Source organism: Oncorhynchus mykiss, chromosome 6, assembly GCF_057628025.1.
Source record: "Oncorhynchus mykiss isolate SJ-2025 chromosome 6, ASM5762802v1, whole genome shotgun sequence".
NCBI lineage: Eukaryota > Metazoa > Chordata > Actinopteri > Salmoniformes > Salmonidae > Oncorhynchus > Oncorhynchus mykiss.
Window position 1 is genome coordinate 68,416,604 of NC_143027.1, and position 18,453 is coordinate 68,435,056.

Below are 18,453 nucleotides of genomic sequence, written 5' to 3' on the forward strand. Positions count from 1 at the left end.
ATCAATCTGTTCTTCAGTTTTAATTATAATTTATTCCTTTACAATACAGATCCATTTTGATTAACTTCCCAATGGCTCGTGCCAATGGTCAAGATGGTTCTGTTCAGTGCATTTTGTAAACTAGGATCCTTCTTCAAACTCGGATCCTTCTTCAAACTTGTCCTTGAGATACATGAGTATGGGAAAATCTTTGCTTCTTAAAAATGTATTCTCATTCTCTTCAGTGCCTTTGATAAACTAGGACGCTTTTTCCAACTCGGCCTTCAGGAACGTGAGTGTGGAATATTTCTCTACTTCTCATAAATCTATTCCTGTCCAAGAATGCAGAGAGCTCCTGAGAACAGAAAAAGATAATAAATGATTGTAACAGTGAAGGAGCCATTAGTCATTAGTCTTGAATTACAAAATGTAGAGTATCTAACCATCTCCAAAACATCAAAGAACACCAGGTGGGTTGGCAGCATTGACTTATAAGGAAATGAGGTCCTCAACCAATGATGAGGATCAGCGAAGAATCTCTCAGCTTCATCGACATAGCGCTTGTCTCCTGTGAGATCTGGTGGACATTCTAGGAAACGCATCTTCATTGGACAGTGGATGTGACTACAAAAATAATGTATATTGATTATTTACTGCACTGCCTCAGCTATAAGCTTGTCACAGTTCTTACTCATGCAAAAGGACCATTAGTAAATAAGCCAAAGAAATTGACTGCCTACCTGTAGAAAGGTGTAGAGTGACAGGGCATTAGAAAGAGAACTTCAGGCAGTGGAGGTGTTGAAGGATCTCTGTCGTCACACAGGGTCTGGAGGTGACCCATAACATCCAGTGTGCCTCGCTGGTGAAGCAGACCTGTGTACAGGGCTGGGACTAGGTTGGAGACCAATAAGGCACATGCGGCAGGCCGTCTCCAGGTTCTCAGATTCACCAAAGCTATCCCTGCAATAAACGAGGACCCCGTATCGTGTATAGGGTATGACTACATTGCTTGTTACTTGCGGTCATTGGAATCTTTCAGGAAATTTTAGCACTCACCACAAAATACCATGCAGAAAGGCAAAACAGGGTAGATGAATCTGAACTCCTTGTGCGCAAGACAACTGCATTGAGAAGAAAATTGTGCAAATTCTGAAATTCCCTATGATTTGAACGGTCTAACAAAGATCTTATTGGCCCATAAATTACAGTAAGTGCATTTTACACAACACAGAAAGACAAAAGAAAAAGGCCATACCTGTAAACCATTACTGTCCAGACTATTGTTATTAACATGATTCTGTATCTTTTTGAAGCCAGTGTGCATCCATACAGGAAGAAAGGAAGATGAGGGCCAATGACGACCACAAAACCCTGAGTAAAGTACCAGTGCCATGGATGAGAGCCATAGAACTCAGCCACGTTGTGAAAAACATTAAACTTAAGGAAGTTGTACTGCACCAGGGTCCACTGCAAGAGAAAATGGTTTAAGGAACTTGTGTTAATTAACACAGACATTACAGCTTGTGATTTATAATTACCTTTACTTTATTATTTTTTAAACAATGCCTTTCCTACCTTTCCATAGAAAATGCAGTCAATCAGTGTCGAAATCCCAAGAGTTAAAGCCCTATATGAAGGAGAGGCTCATTCAATAATTGAAGAATACATTATGTATGGCATGAAAACCTCACTCTGCAGCTGAGGCACAATGGTCTTTCTCAAATCAAAGCACTCACCCAATGGGAAGGCAAAGGTGAGTTATGAGTTTCAGCTTGTTATCTTCCTGCCAGAAGTGGTAAACCAACAGAGGAAGCCACACAATCAAGGCTGTTGGACGAACAATGACTGCCAAGGCAACCAGGATCAAATATTTTGTACTGCGAAAGAAAACAAGCAAAATCTGTTTTAAACAGAATGTTATTAATGGAGCATCATTAAAAGGTATAATTTTTGTAAAGGTATTCTGTAACTTGCTGTGTAGTGTGAAATACTTCTAGATGCACAGGAAGTGAAATGGTTTTATGTTTGAGTTGTGTAGAGGTGTAGGTCCAACCTGCTGTGTGTTTTAGAGCCAGGCAGAGGATAGTAATAGAGAGCCAGAGTTGTGAGTGTGGTCTCCATGGTGTTGGTCAGGGTCCTGGTGCAGCAGTACCATGTGAACCAAGAACAGAGCTGGCAGAGGTACTAGTAACAAAAAGAGAGAAAGAGGCTTTGTCACATGGTTTCAGCCCACATTACCCAGGATTGGAATAAGTGAAAAGGTTATGAGAAACAAAGTAGTCCATGTTGTTTTTACCGTCCATTTGGCAACGTCAGAATGCTCCAGTGATTGGATAAGACAGTAGAGTTTAATATCAGCCAGTGCAGAAAGCAGTGCCTGCACAACTCGAGGTAGCCATACCTGCAGAATCCACAATATATACTGTACAGATTTTGACAATGGGGTCACATGCAATGCATTTCACATCAGCACTATAAATTGCTACAAAAGATGAAGATGTACTCAATATGACTTACCAAGAGTTGAACTGCGTCATAGGTGAAGAAGTGCAAAATCTTATATATAGCTGCAAAGAAGAGAGGGTAGGAGAACCCTCTTATACCTGCTGTCCACTCCCACGTCAAATAGCCATAGGTGAAGTTATTAAGGATTTAGCAGAATACACAGACTTGTCCACAAAAAGGTTATTAGAAGGGTACTGCTTAAAGTTTTATATTATTTTTTGTTGAAAGGATATTCAAAAACCATAAGATGAGCGATTTCGAGGGACTGCCAGTATTCATCTGGGACAAAGCTGGTCTGGACTAGGAAGCAGTTGATGAGACGAAATGCCACAGTGAAGACAGTGACCCCCAATACACCTGAGGAGAAGAATAAAAAACAAAAACACGTCAGATATCTCTCCACCAGTTAGGCTGCCTGTGTTAGATGTGCATTGGTAATTACATCCATTATCAACTAGTCATTTGAAAGACTCAAGCATTCTGAATCTGCAAGTACCATTGCATGCTCCTGGATCACATGTTGCCTACTTCAATTTAATTTGTATTTATTTAACTAGGCAAGTCAGTTAAGAATTCATTCTTATTTATGTTGATGTAGCTAGCTAAACTAGCTTTTCTCTTTCAAAATAAGTAATGTAAACTTTACTTCCATTCTTACTTTTATCATCAACAGCAGTTTGACATTTGCTCAGTCTGCTGCTAGAAATATGATAGCTGCTATACCAAACAGGGCACATACCGTACCATTATCAAGAGGACATGTTTCTTCTTTACTATATAGTTGGGATTTTCGTTTCCTCAGTTTAACAGGCTCTGCTTTGCTTCCGATATTTAAGCGTGCACGAATCTTTTCCATTACTTAGATAAACTATAACTAACTAACTACATATAATGTAGCTAATTCGCGCAGCACCAAAATCCACGTTAGTTCCGTGTTTGTGCTCGTAGGTAGATGACGTCAGACGTTTCCTAGGAAAGTAAATGCGATTGTCAAGATATCATTATTGTGTTACATATCGGTGATGTAAAGTTATCTGTACCACTTATAGAACATATAATTGATTTAATAAGTCATTATATGCATTTTATGGTGATGAATCGTACAAGTCCCAAATCGCATTTTAAGTTTATTCTTGTCGTTTATCATGTCCCCTTTCAAACGCCGTAGATGTTTAACCTTTGTACTCAAACCAAATGTTGCTTTCTTTTCAACGTTAGTTGTTTAATTGTTGGAATTGCTAGACGTTTTGGTCTACACACACTTCATAAAATATCGTGGTGAGTTATGTTAAAGCAAGAAAAATTATGAAATCAATATAGGATTTGTGTGTCCTTTGTCTCTCACTAGCTAGCTATGCCTAGAAAGTGAAAGTTGACTTTTTGTGGCAGGTTTGAATTTACACAGCAGGTAACCAATTAGCAGGTTGTTGTATGTGTCGCACTGCTTTGCTTTATCTTGGCCAGGTCGCAATTGTAAATGAGAACTTGTTCTCAACTTGCCTACCTGGTTAAATAAAGGTGATTTATTTTTATTTTTTTTAATTCGTGTAATTGTAGTAGCGCAGGATCTGGTTGAGTATGAGTGGACAGTTCTGCAATGTCACATGTTATAAAGAATCTGACACCACAGGGACATAGAACAATGCATGTCATTATTATTCATATGTTGTATCTAGCTGAGGTTCGCGTCTACTTCACTAATGCTGTATCATGCACACAATGTTTTACAAATGCTTACATTTCCTTCTCTGTATATGTAGCAGCTTGGTAATGTCACATGTGATTTAAAATTTTGATTTAAAAAAATCTACAGCACAATTGAGCCCTATGAAGAAAGCTTTGTGTGCTTCCTGTAAAAACGTAATGTCAAACAACATCAGTTTGACAAAACAAGGCAAAGCTTTGGGTAATCTCTTCTATTCTTCCAGGATCAACGATGCAAGTGTAGGTGGGACAAGTGTAGTCAGCGGCCTAAGCAGAAGTGGCCATCAAGGAATCATTTCAGTTGATTTGTGGTTTGGTGTGTAAATTAGACATGTGAATTAAGTGTCAAATAAAATCCCTTCGGCTACTGAAAGATCTCACAAATCCAGTAATGTCAGCTTTACCTGCCGCCCCAAAGAGTTGGGTAGGTTACTTTCTAAATGTAATCCGTTAGTTACTAGTTAACTGTCCAATTGTAATCAGTAACGTAACTTTTAGATTACCCAAACTCAGTAATATAATCTGATTCCATTCTGTTTAAGATTACTTTCCCCTTAAGAGGCATTAGAAGAAGACAAAAATGTTGTTACCAATTGAACGACATCTATTGCAGGATAAATCAATGTTAAAGTTTACATAGCTGGCCACATATGGATGTTAAATTTTACTCTATGGGTTGATAATGTAGGCTTCAATAATACGATAAAATTATATCTTTACATTAAAAACCAAAGTCTATCAGAATTCCAGTCATTCCAATAAATGTTATACCCCTTGATCTTCAAGAATAGGACTCGAAGTATAAATTAACCAAATTGTTTTACCTGAGCATGACCCCAAAAAGAAGGATTTATTAGCCAGCCCTACTCTGTTGTTAATGATTTTGTCATCATGGAGAACTGATTGGGCTCATTGATTCGAGTTGAAAAAGAAAACCTGCGCTCCTAGAAGGGCATGCTTTGAGCACTACTGAAAAGTGCTATTTTCGTGGGAAAAATGAATGCCATATGCTGCAGTTGCAATAGGCCTATTGTTTACCTTTTTGTTGGTGACACTTTATCTTGAAAATATGCAGCAGTTTAAAGGGCAAATCGACAGATGAAACAATAACAAACAGGCGCCCCGCCTCTGTTTTGGTAAAAAGCTGAGGGATGGATCTGGAGAAATGTAACCACTCTCAGATTAATAGACAGAGCTATGGATGTACGGACTGACCATAAATAAAAATGATAGTTTTAACCATGTTATGTTATGAGGCTATACAGTGTTTGTTTACATTTACAATGTTTACAAACATTGGAGTAAAACAAGCTTATATTTTAGGTTCTCATTGAGTGTGACAGTTAAACTAAACTCGGGGCATTTATATGGGGCATTTATAAATTATATTCTTCAAGAATTAATGGAGATATGTGTGCAGGGTAGCCTAGTGGTTAGAGCGTTGGGCTAGTTACCGGAAGATTACAAGTTCAAATCCCCGAGCTGAAGGTGAATGTTGAATTTTTGTTGCACACATATCCATATGATGCTGCAAACTATTTTGGCAATGACCTGTTGGTGTGTTCGAAGTGACGCACAGGGTTGGGGAGTAATGCTTAGAACACACCGACAGTGTTTTGCGGAAAATAGTATGCAGCATCATCAGGATATGTATGCAACAAAAGTTCAACATTCACCTTCTGCTACAATTTCTGTCAAGCCTTTGGCGTATGCACTGTCAACTGTCTCTCCAACGCAATGCTGCAAGGCAAACGCAGCGTTTCATTGGAAAATAATGTAATTCTGGTGTACCAAAATGCAAGACCCTGTGGATGTGATCGAAGCGTAGTTCCAAAAGAATACTCCTGCGCGGGAAGGGTCGTTTTCCGTTCGGAACTCCCACTGAGGTCTATTACCGTTTGGCGAGAGAAGGAGGGGCTGGCTCACTGCAACTGGACGGGAAGTGATGTTACATTGATTGTGAAGAGGGTTAATGCAACAAATGGATCGAAAGGATTTTGTAAACCCAATTTAGTGAGTTTTTTGTTGTTAATCAACCAATTGTCATCGCTTTTGAGAGGGCGCTTCTACACGAAACACCAATAAGAAAGTTACGCACATACACTGGTAAGTTGAATTTCTCGAAATAAAGTTAGCGTAATAAATGTCTCGGCATATGGAGCTGTTTAGCGGACTTGTTTCTATCGACCGCTATAAGTGCAACATGTTACAAATTTTTCAGGACGGGGTTACTTTATCGTATAATGGGCCACCTGCATTTCCACTGAGCTGAGGCTGCAGTGAAACGAAGTTATTTCCTGCTCACTTTTACTAGGCCTACTTGAAGCCAGTGCTATTGAAAGTGCAATTACATTTTGTTGTGTGTTTTTACACAATGCGATGTGTCCGCTTTTATAGTTGTCTTGAAGTGAACTCTTAAATTGGATACACCTACGTTGTAACACAGCATAGGCTACGTGTAGACTGTACTTAAGTACAGGGATCGCAGCCATAACAGGTTTTTAATAGGGTAGGAATGCTACACTTTCATTGGGAATCGAAGTAACATTTTCCTGTCAAATTTTCCTGATCACGTTTGAACCTTATACTGCAGTGGGCTAAATCAGGGTCACAGTGTTTCTTGGTAGTCTTAAACAAATCTACTTTAAAACAAATTAGTACACCTCATACACATGGTTATGGACTTTCAAAAATAAGAGACTTGTACCATGTCAGATAACGTTATAGAGTTCATATGTTGAGTTTGCTTCCCAATATTATACTTTCTATACATCACAGAAGACTGATATATAAAGACTGATAACAAAACCGTCTGACATAGAAACAATCGGATTTCGGTGTTAATTGTTTAAAATGTTTATTCATTGTGAAAATATTAATAACATTCCACCCATGAGGCAACTTGACTGTAGGAAAGGTTTATAAGCAAAGCATTCTGGCATCAGTGAGAACGGTAAGACTTATCTCCTGGTGGTACACGTGGCTTTCTCTACGGTGTCTTGTGTATCAATTTAATTATTTATTTGATCACAGTTTGAGAGCGCAATACCATTTGGTATAGTAGGCTTATATAACCTACACAGGTCTATGCCAATTTGAACTAGCAAATAGTTTTTCTCATAATAATATATAAAAACAAGGTGACGTGATCAGAGTTGAACGTAGCACACCTTACATTATTTAATCGTTTTCCCTGAGTCTTTGTTCCAGTGGAAGGAGTAATGTAGAGGGAAACTGTTCAAGTGTAATGAGACCTCATAATTACAACCCTTGATTTGGCTACATTTATCTAGGTTTATCTATCCATAAACCTGCATCCATTTGGCTGGCGAAACATCACAAGGTGTCTACCTCACTAACTTAGTATGGTATCTTAGGGATACCAGTCTGGCATTTTGTCTGGAGACATGCCATGCATTAAAAACATCAGCTCAGACCAAACTAAAAATGGAAACGTTTTTAATTGGGTGTATGTCTTTGTGTTAATACATTTTTATTTTCTCAAGGTTTAAACACATTCTGGACATGATAAACCAATTTATTCTAAATTAACTTTTAGATTGTCTTTAGTTAACTTTACATCTGTCAGCTATTCAGAGATAGACGTCTGTCTAATCTGAGATTTGAGCAATTGAGCTTGTGAACAAACTGGGAGATATGGTTATTAAACAGGGTCATTGATGGAGTAAAACATGACCAGTCACGACAACCACATGAGGATCAACTGAGTTGGGGGTTATTAGATGTTGTTTTATGTTTCATGTATGGTTTGTGTCAGCTAATCAATTGTTTTCTTCTTCTGTGTGCCTGCGTGTGTGTTGTCTGAAATGTTTCTAATAATGACCGCAAACATAATCAAATCATATTTTTGGTCCTATTTCACACATGTACAGGTGTGTTTTTAAATATCCCAACTCCACCTGAGACATTCTTGGAGAGTGGGATCATGGCCAGGGTCACCATTGTCCAACGCCCCTGGAACAATAAGGCTTAAATGTCTTCAAACTAGCAACCTTTCAGTTACTGGACCAACGCTCTAAACCACTAGGATACCTGCCGCCCATAATAATCTGTTAACCATTTCTCATCATCATCAGAATAATGTCTCTTCACTTACAGATATATAAAACATATTCATACTCCGAATGTTACAAAATAGTGCTTCCAGCCCTGAACATGATGAAACCTGATGATATTTCAGATGCATATTGGCAAGTCATTCTGTCAAGACATATCTGAGATGAGTGCTGTAGTATTGTGGTGCTGCAACACCCTTCATCCTTGTGTAGTTTAAGTTCATGTCATCTGCATATCCGCCTCCTTCTTCGAGGAGTTTGCCATTATAGTTGGCCAACTGCCCAGGGCGGGTACTTCAGCTCTACTGCTCTGAGAATGTCTGAAAGGCTTTGTTCTACTTGCTGGCACAATCTGAGTTTCCCTTCCTCCAACTAGTGTGAAATTCACACCACCAGAGAACAGGGCTTTGCCTAAAGCCTCTTTCAATCACTTTCACTTGAACATACAAAAACACCTTATGGGAAGAGGACTTTAGCTGATCCTTGTTTGTGTACGAGCTCAGTTTGGATCTTCTGTTTTAGAAATGGGCAGGGGCAGCGATGTGAGTCAAATAATTTGTGATGCATGAACAAATTCATGAACAAATGTGTAGGGGTTCTGAATGAATGTTTACCTGATATCAGTGGCAGGCAGTGAGGTAGAACTAGCCAGTCAGTGCATAGCTGTGATTTCACTCAAAAATAAGTGCAGGAAGCCTACTCAAGATGCTCTGTCTAACTTGCAAGGTTGTATTTCACACCTTAAAATATTTCATACTGCAGTCACTATAGTGGGCTTGCTCAAACAACCTTATTTTGCTGCTCATCTGCAACACATGTAATCACAGCCGTCCAGGCTTCCTTGTAGAAGCTGTGATAAGATTAGTCTCATGACATTTATTTTTTAAACCACTTTCTTTGTCCTATGCTACCTATATTACCAAGCCTACTACTTGTTATCCCACTATTCAATTATTATTTTTTTTCAGTAAAAAATGAATTTAGCATAACTAGATACATATGTAATTTAGGCTGTTCTTGTTCATTCTCTACAGGCTGTAGCTTAGGGAAGGATAGGCAGTTCAATGATACAGTGCCTTGTGAAAGTCTACACACCCCTTGCACAGTCTTCACATTTTGCAGCCTGATTTTTTTTCCCCCCTACTGATCTACACAATCTTTTCCACGTTTTTAAGGTAAATACAAATGATTAAACATTTTCCTAATTGTAAAAAATATGTATTGATTGTGTATGTCTTCACACACCAGAGTTAATGCTTGGCTGAATAAGATTCTACCAACTTTACCCAACTCTTATGGCAACATACAGGTAACTGCCAAAATAATGAAAACACTTAAACACGTAAGTAAGGGATACAAACTATTGAAAGCAGGTGATTCCACACAGGTGTGGTTCCTGAGATAATTAAGCAATTAACATCCCATCATGCTTAGGATTGTGTATAAAAATGCTGGGCAGGCCATTTTCTTGGCTACCATGACCATGTCCCCATGTTTTTTATTGAGTTGGTACAGTTATAATTTTTCTTTCACTTTGAGAATGTGGAGTAGGTTCTATAGACCGGTAAGATGTTTTAAACGTTTGTTATTCCTTCTTAGAATTTTTTTTTACGGCAGCTAATTGTGAAGACAGTGCAAGGTGCCTGTAGACTTTCACTAGCGACTCTGTCTTTGGCCTACATGATTAGCATCCTCTGTAGCAGCCTGCTTTCACATGAACCTTTGCAGTTAATCTGATTACCATTGGGGGCGACTGGTGCCGCCTCAGTGAGCCTAACCTATGAAAGAGCAGGGCTGCCCGCAAGCCTGGGGGCCTGTTTCTCTGGGAAAGCCTCTGAAAATGTGTCCCTGCTGGTCAGATGGTGCACTTATACCAGCATGAACTGCCTGGCGACCAAGAGATTTGAGACATATAATTTACTTGTACAATAACACAGTTGACTGTGTCTTTTGCTTGACGAGGTCAATCGTTTAGTGTGTGCAGGTAGTACTGTGCAGTTGTGCGGTGAACCTAATAAGTCGGTCCATATACAAGCCTTTAGAATGTAAGCCTGCCTATTCCATTTCCCACTGGGGAACAGCTCAGAGAGGCTGAAGATGGGGTGCCGCTAGTCCAGTCACAGTGTGTTCATCACAGAACTTGATTTTGCTCAGGATGAGAGTTTTAGTGCTGGACAGAGTGAAATCATTCCTTTTCATACCTTGGTCATATGATGGACTGCTTTCAGTGGGAATCACATCCAGCTTGTTCTCTTGAATATAATTTGATGGATATAATTTGATGGATATCTGTGTTCAGCTCATCTTGTGTCTACCACATTCTTTTTCATTCACAGGCCTCAACTTTCTAGCTATGATATAATAACTCTGTAGTAATGAATGGCACTGTAGCTTTGTGTAATACACATTTTGTATCTATAAAAAACACATGGATTAATTCTGATATATTTACATAAACTATTTATGGACCAGGACCAGTCATGCCAGTGAAAATTCCAAATGCCCAGACAACGCTCAATACAATTTTAACTAAATTCAACTCTATGGAAGAACATGTTTTTCTTGTGAATTTTTACAGGCCGTTGATCAATTGCGTAATTCTTAGTCTTATTTGCCTAATTAACCCCAATTAATCCTCTCGTGTAGAGTTTCAATCTGTAACAGTTGCCCCAAATAGGAGATTATCCACATTTACCAAGCAAACAGGTCAAAGTTCACTACAGATGGGGTTATAGCAGGATCTAGTTCGAGTATTTCCTTACTGAACATGCGTGGAGGCAAATGTAGTTTAATTTCGCATAAAACATTTGTGTTTCATGTTACTATGTCAGCATACTTACATGACCATGAGAGCTATAGGCTAGACTCTCAAGACAGAGAGGTGTGTCTGTCTCCAACATAGCTCTAAAACTTTTGTCCTCGGGTCAACTATTTCGCAGGCACTCAACCATGGTAGCGTAAGGCACTGGGAACCAAAATCATGGGCATTAATATGGAGTTGACCCCCCCCCCCCTTTGCTGTTATAACAGCCTCCACTCTTCTGGGAAGGCTTTCCACTAGATGTTGGAACATTGCTACAGGGACTTGCTTCCATTCAGCCAGCAGAGCATTAGTGAGGTCAGGCACTGATGTTGGGCGATTAGGCCTGGCTCAGTCGGCGTTCCAATTCATCCCAAAGGTGTTCGATGGGGTTTAGGTCATGGATCTGTACAGGCCAGTCACGTTCTTCCACACACGATCTTGACAAACCATTTCTGTATGGACCTCACTTTATACACGAGGGCATTGTCATACTCAAACAGGAAGAGCCTTACCCAAACAGTTGCCACAAAGTTGGAACCACAGAATCGTCTAGAATGTCATCGTAAACTGTAGCGTTAAGATTTCCCCTCACTGGAACTAAGGGGCATAGCCCAAACCATGAAAAACAACCCCAGACCATTATTCCTCCGCCACCAAACGTTTACAATTGGACCTATGCATTGGGGCAGGTAGCGTTCTCCTGGCATCCGCCAAACCTGTATTCGTCCGACGGACTGCCAGATGGTGAAGCTTGATTCATCACTCCAGAGAATGTGTTTCTACTGCTCCAAAGTCCAATGGCGATGAGCTGTACACCACTCCAGCTGAAGCTTGGCATTGCGCATGGTGATCTTAGGCTTGTGTGCGGCTGCTCGGCCATGGAAACCCATTTCACGAAGCTCCCGGCGTTGCTTCCAGAGACAGTTTGGAACTCGGTAATGAGTGTTGCAAGGACAGACTATTTTTACCGTCCCGTTCTTTGAGCTTGTGTGGCCTACCACTTCGCGGCTGAGTCATTGTTGCTCCTAGGTGTTTCCACTTCACAATTACAGCACTTACAGTTGACCGGGCAGCTCTAGCAGGGCAGAAATTTGACGAACTGACTTGTTGGAAAGGTGGCATCCTATGACGGTTTCATGTTGAAAGTCACTGAGCTCTTCAGTAAGGTCATTCTACTGCCAATGTTTGTTTATGGAGATTGCATGGCTGTGTGCTCGATTTTATACACCTGTCAGCAAAGGGTGTGGCTGAAATGGCTGTATCCACATATTTGAAGGGGTGTCCACATACTTTTGTATGTATGTCGGGTAGTTTACAAATTATTATCTACAGTCTCGGTTGTGCACAGTTCTTACATTGCTTTCTTCAATGTTTGGTGTTGTCTGGTTTTCAGGTCTGAAATAAGCACTCACTATGTCTGATGGGGACTATGATTACCTCATCAAATTCCTAGCCCTTGGTGATTCTGGAGTGGGGAAAACCAGCTTTCTGTACCAGTACACAGACAAAAAGTTTAACTCCAAATTCATCACTACAGTGGGCATTGATTTCAGAGAAAAACGAGTGGTAAGTTGATTGCCCTAGTCACACAATTTGTCACGCGTGTGTGAGAGAACCATTCATTTTATTATTCACATACAGGTACTCCCTACCACCCGTAATGACTAATTAGTATGCTGCTTTGTTGAAAGAGTTAACATTTGAAATAGCCAATTATTCCATTCCATGTGAACGTTTTTGTAGTGCAGGTTTACTGTTGACCATGAAAAGTAAGTAGTAACTTTTAAAAGCATTACTCCTCATAGTGCAAAAGAGAGAGCGTTAGAACTCTGTTATTTTTTTTAGGAATCTGAGGAACTCCCAGACCAGGAAAAGATGACATATCACTTGAGTTCAGCAGCACCCTCCTAGAAAATAAACACTTCACACCACAACCAAACACCAGGGTCATTTAAGCATAATCAATCATGCTGTGTATATTGTAGAGATTATCAGGGCAAACATTTTCCATCTAAATATTTAGGTTCACTTTGGGTTGCAAGATAGTATATGTAGGATGACCAATAGGAACGTATATTTTTAGGGCCTCATAGCCAGAGTGACCTCACACTGCTTTATATGGGTATAATAACTCTCTCTCTGTCTGACAGGTATACAAATCAAATGGTCCAGAAGGTGCAGCAGGCAGAGGACAGAGGATTCATGTTCAGCTGTGGGACACGGCAGGGCAGGAGAGGTAAGCCAATCCAAAACTCATCTCCCACTGACACTCTTGCTCAAGCCCTCACTGGCTCTCAGGTAGTTGTTGGCAGCTTTCAAATGCTTACTTTCTCCAAGCTGAATTAAACTCTGTACAATGTGTTTTTTCTTGTGTTATCAGGTTTCGGAGTTTGACAACAGCTTTCTTCCGAGATGCGATGGGCTTCCTCCTCCTCTTTGACCTCACCAATGAGCAGAGTTTCCTTAATGTCAGAAATTGGATGAGTAAGTCTTCTGTGGTTGTCAGAATCTACATGTACAATCTCATGTTGACTTCCAAAGAAATGTGCAGTGTCTTAACCAATATCTTTCAATCACGACTAGTGGGCTGATGACGGGCTTATTCTCTTTTTCAGGTCAATTACAGATGCATGCTTACTGCGAGAATCCAGATGTTGTTCTCTGTGGCAACAAGTGTGACCTACAGGAGCAGAGGGCAGTCCGTGAAGATGAGGCCCGTGAGTTGGCAGAGAAGTATGGGTATGTGTCCCTTACCTATGACTAACCCTCCCTGAAACATTTGCCAAGAAGGCAGTGGCTGATGTGTGTTTACTCAAGGCTGTGCAGGGGAATCTTGAACGATACTAAACGTTAGGCTAGGTTGGTCCTTCTGGAAAGGCAAATATTTACACACATACAGTACCTTGCGAAAGTATTCGGCCCCCTTGAACTTTGCGACCTTTTGCCACATTTCAGGCTTCAAACATAAAGATATAAAACTGTATTTTTTTGTGAAGAATCAACAACAAGTGGGACACAATCATGAAGTGGAACGACATTTATTGGATATTTCGAACTTTTTTAACAAATCCAAAACTGAAAAATTGGGCGTGCAAAATTATTCAGGCCCTTTACTTTCAGTGCAGCAAACTCTCTCCAGAAGTTCAGTGAGGATCTCTGAATGATCCAATGTTGACCTAAATGACTAATGATGATAAATACAATCCACCTGTGTGTAATCAAGTCTCCGTATAAATGCACCTGCACTGTGATAGGCTCAGAGGTCCGTTAAAAGCGCAGAGAGCATCATAAAGAACAAGGAACACACCAGGCAGGTCCGAGATACTGTTGTGAAGAAATTTAAAGCCGGATTTGGATACAAAAAGGTTTCCCAAGCTTTAAACATCCCAAGGAGCACTGTGCAAGCGATAATATTGAAATGGAAGGAGTATCAGACCACTGCAAATCTACCAAGACCTGGCCGTCCCTCTAAACTTTCAGCTCATACAAGGAGAAGACTGATCAAAGATGCAGCCAAGAGGCCCATGATCACTCTGGATGAACTGCAGAGATCTACAGCTGAGGTGGGAGACTCTGTCCATAGGACAACAATCAGTCAGTCGTATATTGCACAAATCTGGCCTTTATGGAAGAGTGGCAAGAAGAAAGCCATTTCTTAAAGATATCCATAAAAAGTGTTGTTTAAAGTTTGCCAAAAGCCACCTGGGAGACACACCAAACATGTGGAAGAAGGTGCTCTGGTCAGATGAAACCAAAATTGAACTTTTTGGCAACAATGCAAAACGTCATGTTTGGTGTAAAAGCAACACAGCTGAACACACCATCCCCACTGTCAAACATGGTGGTGACAGCATCATGGTTTGGGCCTGCTTTTCTTCAGCAGGGACAGGGAAGATGGTTAAAATTGATGGGAAGATGGATGGAGCCAAATACAGGACCATTCTGGAAGAAAACCTGATGGAGTCTGCAAAAGACCTGAGACTGGGACGGAGATTTGTCTTCCAACAAGACAATGATCCAAAACATAAAGCAAAATCTACAATGGAATGGTTCAAAAATAAACATATTCAGGTGTTAGAATGGCCAAGTCAAAGTCCAGACCTGAATCCAATCGAGAATCTGTGGAAAGAACTGAAAACTGCTGTTCACAAATGCTCTCCATCCAACCTCACTGAGCTCGAGGTGTTTTGCAAGGAGGAATGGGAAAAAATGTCAGTCTCTCGATGTGCAAAACTGATAGAGACATACCCCAAGCGACTTACAGCTGTAATCGCAGCAAAAGGTGGCGCTACAAAGTATTAACTTAAGGGGGCTGAATAATTTTGCACGCCCAATTTTTCAGTTTTTGATTTGTTAAAAAAGTTTGAAATATCCAATAAATGTCGTTCCACTTCATGATTGTGTCCCACTTGTTGTTGATTCTTCACAAAAAAATACAGTTTTATATCTTTATGTTTGAAGCCTGAAATGTGGCAAAAGGTTGCAAAGTTCAAGGGGGCCGAATACTTTCGCAAGGCACTGTATATAAAGTATCCTGCTTGTGGCCTGAAATTACACATTTAATGAATATAAAGGGATTAGATATGGACCTATGTTTTACTAAAACTAACAAATGCACCATATTTGGGGTCAAACACCATGCAGTAAGAGACTATGGGCTCTATTTTAACAAGCCTAACGCAATAAATCTAAGCTTTGGCGGTAGCTCTGTAGGTCGAGGGGTGTGTCAGTAATATTTTTGCTATTTTCACAGCTTGGAGGTGGTGCGAAATGGCTTTTTTAATTTTTTTTTATGAATAAACAATTAGGTGGGAAGAGGACTTGACCACTCACTGGCCAATCAATGTTGCATGTGTTTGTCGCAAGTTCTGTAGGTTATTGAAGGTCTTTGCATTGTCATCAACTCCAATTTGTCTGGGGGCATGGAATATTCTGTCCTAGACTATTGTAGATTGATAATAGAGTTTATTCAATAGCATAGGCTACAATAACAAGTGATAACAACAGGGGGGGAAAAAACATCCAGTGTTTGCTCTGTCTGGAGTGTTGACAGTCAACATTGTTATAATTGGCTTCAATCAGCCTTTTAGATATCACACTTAAAAAATAGTCTGCCTTAAATTGTATTGTATTGTTTGTGTGAGGCACATTCTCAATAAGAAAAATACAGCCTAGGCCTACCGTTGATACTGCATAATAGGACTGAATCGTTTAAATACATTTGGAGGGGTGTCTTTTTTGAGAGTAACAGCAAATCAATACAAAAAGTACATGGGGAACACTAAAAAAGCACATATCTCTTGTTCCATGTGCATATGGGCGTCACTGCTGGATAGGCTGCGCTTCCGGTGTCAAAATTCATGCCGTATCCAACCGGGGGCGGCAGGGTAGTCGTAGTGGTTAGAACGTTGTACTAGTAACTGAAAGGTTGCAAGTTCCAACCCCCGAGCTGACAAGGTACAAATCTGTCGTTCTGCCCCTGAACAGGCAGTTAACCCACTGTTCCTAGGCCGTCATTGAAAATAAGAATTTGTTCTTGACTGACTTGCCTAGTTAAATAAAGGTAAATAAAATGAGCTACGTCAGCTTTTGGTTGGTCTTAAATATCTTCATCAGTGCATACTGAAATTGCCACTTTGGCACACGTTTTTAAGGACACAACTTGGATATTGCCACCCCCCCCCCCCCCCCCTCACCTCATCGCAAGCGAGCTCATACGACAGGTAAATTACCAATCCTGGCACTAGGGATTGAAAATAGAACAGCACCGGCTTTAACAGGTCTAAATTGCAAACGAGCGTGCGTTTTGACAATTGCACGAGCTTAAGGCCAGCTGAAAATAGAGCCCCCAGTGCTTAGAGTTATGATCATGTTATGTTCAAAAGCTGTTATGGTGAGCTGAATGGCCATCTTGTGGGCCATCTTGTGGACGCACATCATATTGAGTTGTCGTGGTAGTTAGTGTTCATATTTTTTTACGTTATGTGAACCGATGGATCCACCAGTCTGAAATCCAATGTGGTTTTTAGAGAGCCATGATCCTCTACTATTTCAAAGATGCATCTTCCACTGCTATAGCACAAGTGCATGTTTCATGACGAAAAACAAAGGACACCCAAACAATAAAAAAATGTCAACCTTGATTTCTTTTCAACTGCTGAGAACTATATTCTGTCTTAGTGTAAAGCTTTCAGTTAGATCCAAACTTATTCAGGTTGTAGGTAGATAGTTTGCCTCATTCAGAGACGTATCAGTCAATGTTGATCTTATGTGTTGCTCTCCTTTCTGTGCAGAATCCCTTACTTTGAGACAAGTGCAGCTAACGGGCAGTTTGTTAGCCAGGCTGTGGATGTCCTGCTGGACCTCATCATGAAGAGGATGGAGCGCTGTGTGGACAAGTCCTGGATCCCTGATGGAACCGTGCGATCCAACGGACACAGTGGTCACACAGACATCACAGAGCCCAAGACCCAGGAGAAGGGCAAATGTGCTTGTTAGGGTCCACATACAGATAGTGGTTACACCTTCAGTTCCCTTCAGTGATGTTTTGGTAGGACTGGGCTGTATGGCATGTGATGAAAGGCATGTAACATTTGTAAATCAATGGTGTCATAGGAAGTTTTGTCAAGGTGGGGGGGTGTTTATGATGTGCAAAGCTGAAAGTAACCACTAACCCCTGCCAAATGTGCAAGAGCATTATTGTGTTTTGTTAATTTGATTATGCCATTTGGAGTGGTGCCTCCATTCACGTGTCAATTAAGTGCCTTTTATGTTTTCATTTCAGATAATATTATATGCATTTTACATTGTGAAACATAAAAGTGTATTGTAACTACTTTCTAAGATCCAGTAGAATTGTGAGAAGCCACTGAAAGTTGTATTAGTTGAGAACACTTCCCTGTGTATTAAAGGGAACCCACCCTTATTACATTTAACTTTTTGACACAGGATATTTTTGTGACAATGCACTTCCATTTATTCTTGTACAATGTAAAAGTCCTGAGCACATGCAATCTGTAGTGAATAGAGTGATTTATTGTATAGTTCTGCTCTGTAGTATCTGAGTAGCAGAGTCATTTGGGGTCTTTCTTTTTATCACAATGTCGGGATCTTGGGTCTATCAGAAATGTTTGAGGTTCCACGTAAATCCATGCTGATTTTGTTACACAATGTGCATTAAATCTGCTGTATTCTGTCAAACACTTTTGTCAAATATGTTAACCATATCCTTTATTCCAGAAAATAAATATTTTATTATTTATTAAAGCTCTGTCTCAGTTGTCACCTTGGCTACCTCAAACTTTATTTAGTGTCAATCTTGTTCAAGTCAATATGTAACAATGAAAATATTTGTACAAACCAAATCTACATTTTCCAAGCTATATT

At 40.1% G+C, this 18,453-nt stretch overlaps 2 protein-coding genes across 9 annotated transcripts; one reads left to right on the forward strand and one right to left on the reverse strand.

Annotated features, from left to right (window-relative positions):
• Positions 1–12: 12 nt before the first annotated feature.
• Positions 13–3,656, reverse strand: pigb (phosphatidylinositol glycan anchor biosynthesis, class B). 4 transcript variants are annotated; one of them, XR_016496832.1, is made up of 12 exons: positions 3,229–3,638; positions 2,718–2,841; positions 2,497–2,614; positions 2,276–2,380; positions 2,033–2,163; positions 1,716–1,856; positions 1,555–1,606; positions 1,235–1,446; positions 1,036–1,100; positions 720–939; positions 423–568; positions 13–334 (listed from the first exon to the last, which is right to left on the reverse strand). XR_016496832.1 is itself a non-coding variant. In XM_021607410.3 (12 exons), exons 1-12 carry the CDS (start codon positions 3,338–3,340, stop codon positions 221–223), a joined length of 1,575 nt encoding a protein of 524 aa, XP_021463085.1. In that variant the 5' UTR covers positions 3,341–3,656; the 3' UTR covers positions 13–220. The 4 variants fall into 4 exon arrangements, 2 of the variants coding, with proteins under 2 accessions (XP_021463085.1, XP_090094833.1); XR_016496833.1 differs by having other exon boundaries at positions 3,224–3,438; XM_021607410.3 differs by having other exon boundaries at positions 423–603; positions 3,229–3,656.
• On the forward strand, positions 3,643–18,333 carry LOC110526430 (ras-related protein Rab-27A). Of its 5 annotated transcripts, none has more exons than XM_021607416.3 (6): positions 3,643–3,762; positions 12,461–12,633; positions 13,218–13,303; positions 13,448–13,551; positions 13,683–13,806; positions 17,361–18,333. In XM_021607416.3, exons 2-6 carry the CDS (start codon positions 12,481–12,483, stop codon positions 17,563–17,565), a joined length of 672 nt encoding a protein of 223 aa, XP_021463091.1. In that variant the 5' UTR covers positions 3,643–3,762; positions 12,461–12,480; the 3' UTR covers positions 17,566–18,333. The 5 variants fall into 5 exon arrangements, with proteins under 5 accessions (XP_021463091.1, XP_021463090.1, XP_090094835.1 ...); XM_021607415.3 differs by lacking the exon at positions 3,643–3,762 and adding an exon at positions 5,873–6,294; XM_090238709.1 differs by lacking the exon at positions 3,643–3,762 and adding an exon at positions 6,356–6,685.
• The last annotated feature ends 120 nt before the right edge of the window (positions 18,334–18,453 follow it).

Bases quoted from the DNA above. Each gene is read 5' to 3' on its own strand.
- pigb (XM_021607410.3), bottom strand. From the start codon at position 3,340: ATGGAAAAGATTCGTGCACGCTTAAATATCGGAAGCAAAGCAGAGCCT. The intron at 1,857-2,032 runs GTTGGACCTACA...TTTCTTTCGCAG, and splicing joins GGCTCTAAAACACACAGCAG to TACAAAATATTTGATCCTGG. The intron at 604-719 runs GTAGGCAGTCAA...TTATTTTTGTAG, and splicing joins CACTCTACACCTTTCTACAG to TCACATCCACTGTCCAATGA.
- LOC110526430 (XM_021607416.3), top strand. From the start codon at position 12,481: ATGTCTGATGGGGACTATGATTACCTCATCAAATTCCTAGCCCTTGGT. The intron at 12,634-13,217 runs GTAAGTTGATTG...TCTGTCTGACAG, and splicing joins ATTTCAGAGAAAAACGAGTG to GTATACAAATCAAATGGTCC. The intron at 13,304-13,447 runs GTAAGCCAATCC...TTGTGTTATCAG, and splicing joins GACACGGCAGGGCAGGAGAG to GTTTCGGAGTTTGACAACAG.